This window comes from Motacilla alba, chromosome 2 (assembly GCF_015832195.1).
Source record: "Motacilla alba alba isolate MOTALB_02 chromosome 2, Motacilla_alba_V1.0_pri, whole genome shotgun sequence".
NCBI classification, from domain to species: Eukaryota; Metazoa; Chordata; class Aves; order Passeriformes; family Motacillidae; genus Motacilla; species Motacilla alba.
This window is the reverse complement of record NC_052017.1, coordinates 140404165-140417616: the sequence shown is the minus strand read 5'-3', so window position 1 is coordinate 140417616 and position 13452 is coordinate 140404165. Positions and strand designations below refer to the sequence as shown.

General features: G+C 40.2%; 1 protein-coding gene across 21 annotated transcripts in view; it reads left to right on the top strand.

Moving 5' to 3' along the window:
* Positions 1-13452, top strand: part of MTSS1 (MTSS I-BAR domain containing 1) — a 126110-nt gene that overhangs the window by 99025 nt on the left and 13633 nt on the right. For 10 of the 21 annotated variants that reach the window (XM_038129044.1, XM_038129062.1, XM_038129048.1 and 7 more), the window contains 5 exons: positions 1580-1591; positions 6786-6943; positions 8196-8303; positions 9190-9287; positions 11274-11484. In XM_038129044.1, coding sequence (XP_037984972.1) covers positions 1580-1591; positions 6786-6943; positions 8196-8303; positions 9190-9287; positions 11274-11484 — 587 coding nt within the window. The remainder of the gene's footprint in view (positions 1-1579; positions 1592-6785; positions 6944-8195; positions 8304-9189; positions 9288-11273; positions 11485-13452) is intronic. The other 11 variants (XM_038129063.1, XM_038129066.1, XM_038129049.1 and 8 more) reach the window with 4 other exon arrangements.

Below are 13452 nucleotides of genomic sequence, written 5' to 3'. Positions count from 1 at the left end.
TTGCGGAAAATGTTTAAATCCAAGTGGATATGTAAGAAGCTGTTGGATGCAACACTCCCAATAATATAACACATGTTAATAAGAACACTGAGTTTTATCTAAGACATGTAGAAGTTTCTGCAGAATTCCCTTAATGTTCACTACAACATTTCTTCTTGTGTCCCCATCAAGGCTGAGTATCCAAACTGACAGTCTCTCCTTTTGAGTATGCAGCAGTTTTGGAAAGTATTCTGTGATTCTAATGAAATTCAGAGAATAGGACATGATTTTTAATTTACTGTAGAACATGATTATTAATTTACTGTAAAACTGCTAAAAGTGCTTTTTCTTCCTCCTCCTGCTTGGCTAAGATTACATCTTTGTGTTTTAGAGCCTTTTTAGGTTTTTTTGTGTTATCCTCTGCTCTTTGTAATATTGTTAGACTGCTCTCAAGGATAGTTGTGCAAAGCCCATGACTCCAAACAAAAAAGCATTAAGCTCTTCAATGTAATTATAAGTGAAGAATGTCTCGGTTCTTAAAGCAAGTGCTGACCTTCTCATTCAAGCACTTTGCACTCTTTCTGTACATGGCACTTGCCCCTTCTGGAGTGGCAGCCTGGAGAGGGAGAATCCCTGGCCAGAGCCTTCCTCCCCAGGAGGGAGCCTCATTCCTCTAACTTGATCAAGCGTGGCACTGTGACTGAAGTGAGAGCCAAAACTCCGTGGAGTCAATAAGATGCAGTTTGGAAGGAGGGAAGCTAATGAGCAAATTATCCTTATCTTTTGCAGGGAAAAAAACTCCTGTGTAGATGAGACCATAGTGCCTGCAGGGCTTTTTGGTGTGTTTTGTTGTTTTAGGGTTTTTTTCTCTGCAAGCTTATAATGTGAACTCTCCTTTACAAAAATGCATTGAAGACATGTTGCTAAATCAGTGACTGAAGACATTTCTTCAGTTTACTTTCATTCCTTCAGTTTTGAAGGCCTCTTGATAGTTCCCCTCTTTTTGACAGCAAGCCAGTTTTATTGCAAAATTTTATTATATAAAGTTTTTTAATTAAAATACACATATCATAGTTAATCTTTTTGATGTTCTTCCACATTGCATCAGCAATTAGGTTTTCATTTAATTAACAATCTGTTAATGTAATTGCAGTAGAGAACATCAAAAAGTGCTGTGGTTACTCACACAGCACCAGTCTAGAGTTCTGCAGGTTTGAGTTCCCTCTTCCCTGGGAGGGAATGATTTGTGCCACTTGGCCAGGGTCTGGTTATCTGTATGGTGCACTTTCTCTGAAGCACAGGTTAACATCTTCTCGTTGAGGAGTCTAAACTGGTTTAAGTCTCGTAAAATAAAACTGTGGTAAATAACCAGGGGTTGAATTTGCAACAGCTCATCAGGATGCAAAACTAATGCGTTTGTCTTTATCAGCAACGGAAGAAGTCAAAATAGTCTAGTCCAAACTGCTCACTCTCTTGTCTTGGCGCTGATGATAATGTCTAAATTCTAGGAATGCTGGAATACAAGTTTGACTTTTTTTATTTTCCTTTCTGTGTCAATTTTGTGTCCTGCAATTTCTCACCATGCGCACCTGCCTGACAGCTGAGGCTCTGGGTAAGTCTGTGCCATGCTGTGACCCTGGTGGCTGGTTTATTGTAGCCCTTGCTGTGGCCTCTTTATGGTGTCTGGTCTCCACTAACTGCCTAGACTTTAATTTCTAATGCAACTAGAATATTGCCTAATCTTGATGAACAAACCATCTTGTGATTTATTTTCTTTTGGCATCTAATTGGAATACTGTAAAAGAAGAAAATCAGTATTGTGGATAAACCTCTGGTTTATTTTAGAAAGGGATAACATGGACAGATAAATCTTGTCACAGCTGGGAGAGAAGTTAAATGGAATAGCCATGTCATCAAGGTGATGTCCAAATAACTGAGTATCTTATTGTTAATATGACTTTTAAAGTCTAGAGCCTAAAGTCCTTAATGTTGGTCTTTGTAACCTGTGATCCAAATTCCCTTTTTTATGAAAATCGCATGCATCTTTCTTACCAGATAGATAAGAATTCACTCTATTTACTTCATGCTGGGGAAAGGGTTGGAATTCAGCATCACACTTGTCTCCTGTTGCCTGATCACATCTCAAATATGTTTAAATTTGGTTGCTGTTTCAGCTATTTTGCAAATTTAAAGTAGCTGCCTTGGGATCCCATTGTGAATGAAGCATGGTGTTTCTGAATCTGAGCAAAGTACTCATACCTGCACTTGTTAAGTGTAGTGATGTAGGTGTTGCTTTTGGGAGAAGCCTGAATTGATTAAATCAGCAAGCTCTCAAACAAGGTGCCTCCACTATGCTCCTGGAGCTGGGCCTTATTGAGGCTGCTGCTTGTCCCCATTTTTTGAAACCACACATTATGGTTTTCCTGGTTTGTAATTCAATCTAGAAATGTCATTTGGCAACTTGTAGCTTTTCTGTTAAGGCAAAACTTTGCACTTTTGAACATGAGCAGCCGACTCAGATCTCCAGTAGCCAAAAGAAAGACTTGGATTTGGTTTCTGAAGGAGTCTGAGGTTAATCCCAGTTATGAGGTTTATGGTGGCAGAATTCTTCTGTTCTCAGCACAGATCCACATTAGTTCATTTGTTGGCTTTACTGTGCAGAACTCAAAGGAGGTTGTTCATTCTGGCAGGTGGAGCAGGTGTGCTCTGGTAAAGAAGGTGGTTTGGGAATGACTGCCATGGAGCCTGCTTTGATTGTACAAGTAGAGGTGTACCTAGCACTGTCTCATGTAAATTCTGTCACTCTGTCAAGTGTCCAGTATTGAATATTCAAGTTCTGTGCAGATGCTTAAAAAGTGTCTTTCTGTGAGGACATGGAAAACAGTAATTTCACCAATATTTGCTGCATTGCATTGTCAATAACAGCAGTAACTTTAAGCAGTCCGACTTGCACAGAGAGAATTTAAAAATTATTTGGTGTTGCTGAGAGTTTTGCTAGTATGTCTTATGAAATACAGGCATGAAATTGGGTTGAAAATTAGATTTGCCTTTTCCTTTTTCCCAAATATTTTCCCTTCACTAAAGTTTTTTTGAACAATAGTTATTTAAGATATTGCATGAGGCTTTTAGCCAAGATTCACACAAAACACTGTAAAATGCAAGTTCTATTGCATGTTGGTCCTTCAAAGCCCTTGCATGTCATGGTAATGATGTAAAGCACCTGCTGTGAGGATAACTTGAGACTGTCCTTGAAGTAGCAGCAGATCCATGTTACTTTTGATGAGAAGCAGTTCAGCTCCCTGCACATGATGAGCTGTCACTTGCCTGTGTCCAGCTGCCGGTCACCAGGCTGTGGGAGCATGGTGTTGTTGGAGAATTCAGTCCACAACTTCTGGTCTTGCATTTGTGCTCCTCTCTGCATCACCAGAGCTCCTCTTTGAGAGAGACTGGATTTGAATTCCTTGTCAGTGTTCAGGTTGTTGACTTGTTCTTCTGGGTGCAGCCGGACACACTCTGCAGAGCCATCCCTACCTCCCATTCATGTCAGTCTGGTGGCAGACCAGTGACCTGTGACTGCATTGGATGTTTTTGACCACTGCTGTTGCTGATTGAGTGGTGGGTCACTCAAACCTGCCTGCAGCTGGTGTAGGAGTGTACTTCCAGGTGCACTTCCACAGCTGCTGCATGATAAGACTCTTCTGGAACTATCTTATATCATTGTGGTAGTTGTGTTGGTTTGGAAGTGTTTTGGAATGCATAACCTAAAGGCCAGAGAATGTGGGCTGGAGGAAATAATCACTTGCTCATGTTCCTCATGAAGGTGTGCCTTGTGACTACAGCAAAAATACTGCAATCAGAAATATTGCTTTGACCAATTAACCTTCTCCTTGTTGTTCAAGGGGGAAAAGAACTGCATTGCTCTCCAGTGGTCAGTATTCCATTCTGAGATAACTAGCAGATTCAAATCAGTGGAGACCCAAGGTGCCTGAGGAGCAGAGGTGGTCAGCAGTTGGCCCTCACACCTTTGGTGTTCTCTGGGTGTAGAAGTGCTGTTGTGGGGATGTGCTCTGCTCTGCTTAGCAAAGGAAATTGGTTCAATTAGGCAGAGATCTCATCCCTGAAATTCCCCAAGCTGAGTGCAGCTGGTGATTCAGGGAGTGGGAAAAGCCATGCCTACTTTGAAAAGACTTGCTAGATTGATGTCTGCATTGTGGAGCTTTCAAAGGATTTTGATAAACCTTTCCCTACTCCTAAAAGATGAGTTATGAGAAGTCACCAGAAGAGAGTTGTATTCTTCTGTAAAGATCTGACTTCAGAGCCTCATCTGAATGATTCACCTAAGCTTGTTTCCTGCTCTGAATTATACCTGAGACAGCTTCTGTGTTTTCACAGACTGCCCAAATGCCCCTGAGCATAAAAACCGGTGTGTGAAAATACTGGTGAGAAGCTGTGTGTCTGTTACTGTACTGACTCACTGGAAGAAATAAAATGGGAATTTTGTAGAGGTACAGAGGAAGTCGGAGAGTGGTGCGGTTTTACACATGCTTTGACCAAAGGGTTTAAAATACCAGCATTATTATGAACATATGAAAATTATCCTCATAACTTTGTTGAATTGAATAAATTACACAGATGCAAATGAGGTTTATTCTTGCCCCAGATTTTGTCTGCTCTTGGTTCTCTAGTCCGAGATGTCCTGCTCTAAAGTCCACAGAAAGTACCAAAGTTCACTATAATTGAACCCACTTTGTCAGTGATGTCCAGTTGCTTTTTAAATGTGTGTGTTCTCACTGCATAGGCAAATGCATTTAAAAAGGATTTACTGCATTATGTGCATGATTATGGTGGAGCAGCTGAATGTTTGTAGCAGTTCTCCAGAGCCAAACTAATGAGTGTTTCATTTAGTTTGCAGCTAATATATTTTGCACTTGGTACATCCATGGTTATGAGCCAGTATCTAGGCTTGAACAATAGGTAGTTATTTTACCCACTGTAATTCCAGGCAGCACTCAAAGAGGGCCTGAGCAATGATGCAAGTTTCTGTTTCCTAAAGAATTTGAAAGAACATCTCCAGAGAAGTATGAAATGTTTAACCACTGCATCTGATGGCAGAGTATGGGGAGGGCCTGAAATGTACAGAATGGTCTTGAAACAGAAGGCCCAAGGGTCTCCTGAGGGTGATGGACAAAAAGGCACAGGTCCTTCAGGGAGGTACCTAAAGCTCTGCTATAATTACTTCTGGTAGATACTGATTTTGATGGAGGAAGCAGAGAACCTCCAGACTCTGTTCTTCTTACAGTTTATTTACTTCCAAGTAAGTAAGTTTTATTGACCACATTAGAGCAGCCAGACTCATCTGCAGGATCAGACACTGCTGGAAGTTTGGTACCAAGTGGCCTTGGCAGTGGCCATGTCCATGTTGCACTGCGTGTGATTCTTACAGGATCTATTGCAGAGCTCTGCATGTGGGTGTCAGTGCATTCTGTCTGGACTATGTCTAACTCTCTGCAGAGGAGATTTGGATATATCCAGCCTGTAATTCCGCTAAGCCAGCGTGATTCTCTTTGCTTCCATTGCTGCTCTCTTTTCCTGCAGCTCTGGCTGTGTTTCAGTGCAGAGAGGCTGATGGCTTTGTCTTGCTCTGGAGTATTAAGGAAATACATGTAATAGTAAGGCAAAGGTTTTTCCTTTTTAAGCGTGATGTTGAGTCATCTGCATTGTCCACTGCACACATAAAGAGACCTTTTTCCTCTTGCTCTTAGCTTTAAATCCTCTGTGCAGAAAGGTTATCATCCAAGAAATTGATTTTGGGTAGCTGCTTGTAACTCACCCACCATTTTTTTAGTGTTATCTTCTGGTAGTTAAATTGCATGTGATGGCATTTCTGGGAGATTTGCAACAAATTTATACAACTGAGGTCCTTTAAAATATTTAGGGGTATAAGCTGCATGAAAACATCTTGCAACTGCAACGTTACTGTTTATAGTATGTCTAAGCAGCAGCTCTTAATTCCTAGGGGAATATTTTTTTGGCATGATGCAGCATAAGCAGTCAGCACAGAATAAGGTATTTAGCTGTCACAGGAAGTTTTGGTATTATGAGTTGATTGTGATTAACACAGTGAAGCTTTTTATTGTAAAACATTGGAATTTAATTTTATCCATTGACATATATTGGACATATATATATATACATACATATGTCAAAAATATATGTATATATATAACCTATGTTGAGAGGTTTGGTTTAGTTTGGACTCTGGAATGAAGAAAATGCTTTCAGCAGTTGGTTTGTGCAGAGTACTCAAACCCAGTGATCCAATGATCAGTAACATGTCCATAGTAGCATTTTGTATAGGAGATTTATTCATTCGTCTAGTGGCTCCACAAAATTCTGACTAGGATCTTGTTAGGCACAAATGCAAGAAGGCAGAGTAGTGCACCTGGGCTAGTGATTTATACTCTCTCAGTTAGTAAGATATTGGATTTTGGCAAGGATGATGTGAAGAGTTTCTACAGCTAATGCTCTTAAAAAGTCCTTATTTAAAATGCTGTCTTTGGCTCGTTGAAACCTTTTGAATTGAGCTGGATTTCTATTCTGTGCAAAAGGGGAAAAATAAATGCTTTGAAATGCTTGATTTAATTGAGGGGGAAACATTCTTACTAATTTGAATTAAGGGAAAATGCTGGTTGAGACTCAAATTGCAAAAGCACAATCCAGCAGCAGTGCTGGCTGAAAATAATGTCATCTTCTCTGGAGAGGCACAGTTTTGACAATGTGTGCTCTTGATTGTTTCCTGCATACAGGACGGGGTGACATTCAGCCCCAGCTGGATAGTGCTTTACAAGATGTCAATGATAAGTACCTGCTGCTTGAAGAAACCGAGAAGCAAGCTGTCAGAAAAGCTCTGATCGAGGAGCGCGGTCGATTCTGTGCTTTCATCTCGATGCTGCGCCCTGTGATTGTAAGAGCTCTTCGTTTTCACTCAGTACAATTCACAGATTAGATAAGTGGCCAGAAGCCTCTGAAGAGAGTAGCTAGTTTTGTCTTAGGAATTAATTTCTAGAGCCAAAATACAGCCTGTATCTCTCTCTGTCTAGCAAGTGGTGAGAGTTGGGACCTTTCTTGAAGGGGCTTGGTGTAATTCAGCAATGGAAAACACTGAATACCTTCAAGGTGACTGATGAGTAAATAATGAGCACAAAGACTGAAGTCAGTTTGTGTTCTTTATGCATTCCAGCCTCAGACATTGCAAACGCAGTTTTTTTTCCACTGCTTTCCTTCTTAACATCACATTTTAATATAATTCCTCCTTACTCCTACTCCAGTGCTAAGACTGATAAATGTTTCAAGACCTCCCCTGTGTATATAATGACATTATCTGACAAATTGCAGGCTGCTTCCGTGCAGTTTTCTGATAGCTCCTTTCCTTCTACATGACAGTTTTTCAGTTCATTGAAAAGGTTTGGGTAAATTTTCATCATCTCAGGTAGTCTGAAGCCTGACAAGGAATTGTTCATGGCTTTGTGCGAGCGAGGTGCATTTCTGAAGGGTCACCAACCTACTGGGAAAATGTTCCCAGTGCTTGTTTACAAAGAGCATCAGTCTCAACAGAAAACCATTGTCAGAGAATTAGAAAAGTCATGGCTGAGCAGGAGGAGGTGAATTCCAGACTGAGAGGACCTGTAAGAAATGGTAGCTGAGGAATTACTGTGGTAGTTTACAGTGCAGGCATCATCATCTGAGTTAGCCGTCGATGTAATTTGAGCCAGAATCAATCATAGATGTATTAATGCTCTGTACTTGTATAATGCCTTTAACTTAACTATCAAAAATTATGAATTTAACCCCTGTTTACACTCAAGCTTAAAATTGTTAGGACACAGTGAGTGTACATAGAACAGTTAGGTATTTGTCAAGTGCAGCAAAACTGACACTCTTTTTCTGAAGATGTCACAAAAAGAAGGCTGAGACTTATTTGCATTGTTGATGAGAGAAATAATTTCTGGGCCATAGAATTTATAGAAATATTAAAGTAGTTACAAAACTCTAAATTAATATTTTCAACCTTTCATAATTACTTAATGTGGAAAGAAAATGCAGCTCCACTGGGCATCCCCATAGTCATCAGGAAAATTATAAAGGTCATATATTGTGTTACAGATGTGATTTTTAAAACCAAGGCAGTGGTTAGCCTGGCTTGCTTTTCTTTTCAGGAAGAAGAAATATCAATGCTAGGAGAAATAACCCATTTACAAACCATATCAGATGACCTGAAAAGTCTCACCATGGATCCACACAAATTGCCATCCTCGAGTGAACAGGTTAGATCTTGTTACCTGAAAAACATTTTATTTGTGGCTTGCACTGCCTTTTCTTTTGTGTTGTGAGGAATACTGACTACCAGTATTCAGTGGTTTAATGTGATGTTTTGTAGAAGCTTTTTAGCAGCAAGGTCATTTTTAACATGATTTAAAAAAACCTGTCTTGCTGTGAAAATTTGCTTTCAGGGGCTGAGTGCCCCTAAAATACTTGGTGAGACCAGAGTGAAGCGGTAGCAGTAAAACTTGGAGGGTTATGAAGATGCCAATTTCTGTCGAGAGTGTTTTGAGAAATGAGTGTCATCTCCTTGCCCCACGTTTGAGCATCCCTGTCTTCTTGCAGTCACAAAGTTGCTGGGGTTGTGTAGCTTGATGGAGTCTAACATTTGAGCATTTTTCCATGCTGTCCTTAAAATGCATAAGAAAATGTGTGTTATTAAATGAAATGTCCAAATAGGACATTTGTCTGCAACCCTGCTGTGTGAACTCAGTTTTTTTATCATACTTTATAATCACCTTATCATTGACCTAGAAGTGTAAAGCTCTGTTGTGGTTGAATACTGAATCTTCAGTTAATTGTTTAAAATGCTACAGTACTTCAACTCAAAGGCTGTAATAATTTTTTAAGTCAAAACAAAAGAAACAAAAACCGGAAAAGCTTCCTTAATGCAAAAAATAAATCTCCAATTTACTTTCTAAAAGTTTTTTTTCCATTCAGATCTGAACTTGCTTTCTGTGGTGGCAGCCTTAGTGTTGATGTATCCTAATACCAGGAAGGCCAAGGATGAAACTTGTGGCAGGGATGAATGCTGTATGACAAGCAGATGCTTTTTTTTAATAGGGTGAATTTTTTTCCACATCCTTGATGCTATTGATTATTTTTCATCAGGTAATTTTAGATTTGAAAGGTTCTGATTACAGCTGGTCTTACCAGACTCCTCCATCCTCTCCCAGTACAACCATGTCCAGAAAATCTAGTGTTTGCAGGTAAGTCAGTTGGTAATATTTATTTTTAACCTGTTTGGGGGCAAAGGGAGGCAAGTTCAGACTTGCCTCCAGAAATGGATTTGTATACATTCTTAAATCTTAAATAGCAAGTCTTAGTGAAACAGTCCCTCAAGGTCTTTACTCATTTAAGTGTATGCTGGGGATATTAAAAAGGATGGCATGACTGAACAACTTTTGAACTCAACACAACTGGAAGATGCTTTTGATTCAGTTCTCTTGAATCCATTTTGGATCAAAGAGCACACTGTACTCTTGAAATTGTCCATTCATAATTTCCTTTTCTGTTTTTCATGTGATGACTTTTTAGATTATTCTAAGTAGCTGTTACTAATCAGTAAGTTAAACTGTTAGAAAAAGGGAAAAACATCCTTGACAATTGCCCTATCAATCTGGTAGATGGAAATGCTTTTTTGATACAAGTTTTTTTGACTGTTTAATGCTGTCTAATGCTGTCCTGAAATATGTTGAAACACTGGATTCTGTCTATGCTTTCTCTGTAAAAACTGTTTTCTCCGATAAAACAGTTTATTAGCATGTTGCCCCCATATCCTGGTGTCCACATTTACTCTTTCCTTTTACTGAAAAGGAAGATACCCTGTTGTGTATTCTGCTCAACACCTCTCTAGCTGCTCTCAAATGATTACCTTTCAGTTTGCTTTATGAACTATGTACTACAGGTTCCCTGTGTATGAGCAAAGTTACCTACAGCATGTCAGAGCAAGTGATCACAACTTCAATGTACCTACTTGTCTCTGCATGCAGATATATATAAAAAAAGTCAGTATTTTATATATATATATGTGAAAACGTGCATATTTAGAGCAATGAGCACAGGCTTAAAGGTGCAATATCCTGAAGCTATAAAAGAAAATGGCAAAAAACCCTAAAAATTCATCATCTCTTCCTAATCAAATTCATCTTCTTGTATGGTAAAGCCTGTATGGCACAGACTGATGTGTGTGGGTAAAACAAAGCAGAGCTCCTCTTGCTCTGCTCCCTGCTGACTTGCACATCTTTTTACATGGTGTTGGTGCACAGGAGGTGCAGCCTCACCTGTGTATCCTTCAGAGCCATCCTTAGGCCAGGCTCCTGCCAGTGCAGCAGGGAGCTGCCATCAGATTGGGGCATCCTGCTAGTCCTGCTCAGCCACAACAGCAGGAAATCCTGAAAGCTCCCACATTGTGGCTGGCATGTCTGTACTGTCATGCATGGATTCTGAGGATTAAAAATCAGTCTCTTCCTTTGAAAAAGCACTTTGGTTTGTTTTAATGGATACTAATTTTGGGGTTTCATTCTCTGGTTGTCCTTGTTACTGGCTAAAGCTCCATACCCAGTGGCTTGGCTTCACTCCATGTGCTGTCATGTGTTTTTATCTGGTAGGAAGCCTTCAAGTGAGCGAAACATGTCCCAGGTACTCTGAAGTGTGGGGTTTGGTGATGCTTTCAGAAGTCTTACACACTGTCCTGCTGGCTGTCTGTGGCAGCATGCCTAGTGGCAGACTTTTAGATGAACTCCAGTGTGTTTGGTCCCCCTGCTAGAAATCCCATTGACAGTCTGGTCCAACTGTGAGTCAGAAGTACGAGAGAACCATCAGCAGACTTTTTGTGAGCAAGTGTCGTGCTCAGGGAGGGCATGTAGCAATTCCTTCATCCCCAACCTGAGTTTGAAGTCTGAGTGGTTAAGATTTGATCATTTGAATGACACTCAAGATAAAATGCCATTTTCTCTCTGCTCGCCAGGGATACTGCAGCTGCTTATGGTTCTTTACTGATATATATGTGCATATATATATATATATATATACATATTTAATTTGTCAACATTTTTCTTTTCCGGTTTATGCTGCCTGTTGCTAGAGACATGTGGAATGTTAATTGTACTGTATATGGGTCTCTCCCCTCCCCACCCCACCCTTGTGTCTTTTCCTCTCCCCTTTCCTTTCTCTGTTCCTTTTGTCTCTCACAGCAGTCTGAACAGCGTTAACAGTAGTGATTCCCGGTCCAGTGGCTCGCACTCGCACTCACCTAGTTCACACTATCGCTATCGCAGCTCCAATCTGCCTCAGCAGGCACCCATGAGGCTGTCCAGTGTGTCCTCCCATGATTCTGGATTCATGTCCCAGGATGCTTTCCAGTCCAAATCGCCATCCCCCATGCCACCAGAAGCACCTAACCAGGTACGTGCAAGCATGAGAACAAAATCCTGAGTGTGAGCTGGACTCTCTAACTTGGCTCACTTTTCAGAAGAAGGATCTGGTGTGGTTTTGGGGTACCTGGAGTCAGTTTAAACATTGAGCGTAAGGGTTGTCTCAGTGCATTTCATTTATCCAAAAGTTGGGCCTCTAGCTAGAGTGATTTATGCAGCTTTGGCATTAATGGGATGAGTCTCTCTTGGCCTGTACAGTTTTCCCTCTGGTCCTGGAGGGAGCCTAGATGCCTAACTTTGAGATAAATACAGACAACCAAGATCAAGAAGACCCATCTTATAGAGGGAATAATACTCACTTTACCCACTGAGGTTACCAGTTAATATCCTGCACAGGTTGCAGGTGGTTAATATCTGGTGGCTATTTGCTGTTTAATGGGCAAATATTGATGCCAGAACATCCTTTTGGCAGCCATAGTACTGATACTGGTGCCTTTGGCATTAGAGAGACTTCTTTAATTCCTCCTCTGCAATGGGTCTGGGATACTTTAAATGCTACCAGCATTATCATATGGAATTTGTTTTGCCCTTTTTTATGACACCCATTTCTGTGGATAGACTTGAATTTTGGACTCTCGGTTGAGTACCTTGCAGAAATAAGGTTTCTGCATGAAAATGGGAGGTAATATCAATTCTTTATGAAACTCATAAGAAATGGGTTTTTGTGTAGTCATATATTATAACATCCTCAAGCCAGTCAGATGGAGAGGATTTCACAACAAATATAAGCAAACTTGCCTTGAGCATTTTTGGGTCTGCAGAGGGAAGCTATTTTGTTCATGGCATCATTCCTCTAAAAACTCATTGGCCATCTGCAGGCAGAGATTTGCAATGCTCTGTGGCCTGTATCTTTCAGCATCTGAATTCTCTTTGCTGTTTTTTGGGGGTTTTTTTCTTAAGAAATCACACAACAACTGTAATATCTTTAAACAAGGCTGAATTGCCTTCTCACATTATAAATCCCATTGAAAATCCTACCTACAAACTGAAAAGGACCTAGTATCCTGTTGTTGAGTATTACTTACTTTAATACACCCTGAGGTCACTGGAGAAAACTGTCTTTTACTTCAAAAATGTTGTTGCACTCCTTTTAAATGTTGGGGAGCAGGTAGTTTTTTAGGCATGATTGGGGAGTGTTAATCCTCATAGTCAGCAAGTGTTAGAGGTTATCAAGTGTCACCTGCCCATGGAATCTACCCTAGACCACCTTTGATAGCACACAGACCCTTGCCTTTTGCAGAACATTTAGTAAGTAATACCCTTAGAGAAATTTTTAAAGTATCATCCAAAACAACACTGGTTCATTTAGGCTTGGAACACGTTCTCAAGGGACGCTCAATGGGTTTAAAATTTATTTCGTTCTTTCGTTTTAATAGAAATGCTTTCTTTTCAAACGATACCTCTTCTGTCCCCAGTCTGGACACAGCAGCTTGTTTTTATAGATGACATCCTGAAGAACTTTGTGCACACTAATAAAATGAATGTTTTGTTTAGATTGGCTATGGCTAACCTAAGTGAAATGCAAAAAAGTAAATGAGCAATAATAAAGTAAACTGGAATAGTAACAAGGTAAGGAAGTTGACTTTTAAGATACATACATCAGTTACACATGCTAGCATCATCTTTGGTTTTCATAGTATCCACTGCACCTGCATAAAAGGGCAGTAATCCATATGATGATGCTGTGTTTGCAGACAAGGATGTAAATTTGCAATTGCTCTTAGCATGAAAAAAACCAACACCTCTCTTTGCAAATTCCCCTGTTAAACAGAGGACAGAACTTAGGCTGGTATCAGGTGGCAGAACATCCTGAAAGTTGATGGGAGTCACGCTGATTTACACCAGCTAAGTTCATATGCTTTCACTTCATTTTAGAAATTGTCCATAAGGTTGCAAACTGATCCAAGCATCACTTGAGCTTTTCATGAGCTGTAGAAGG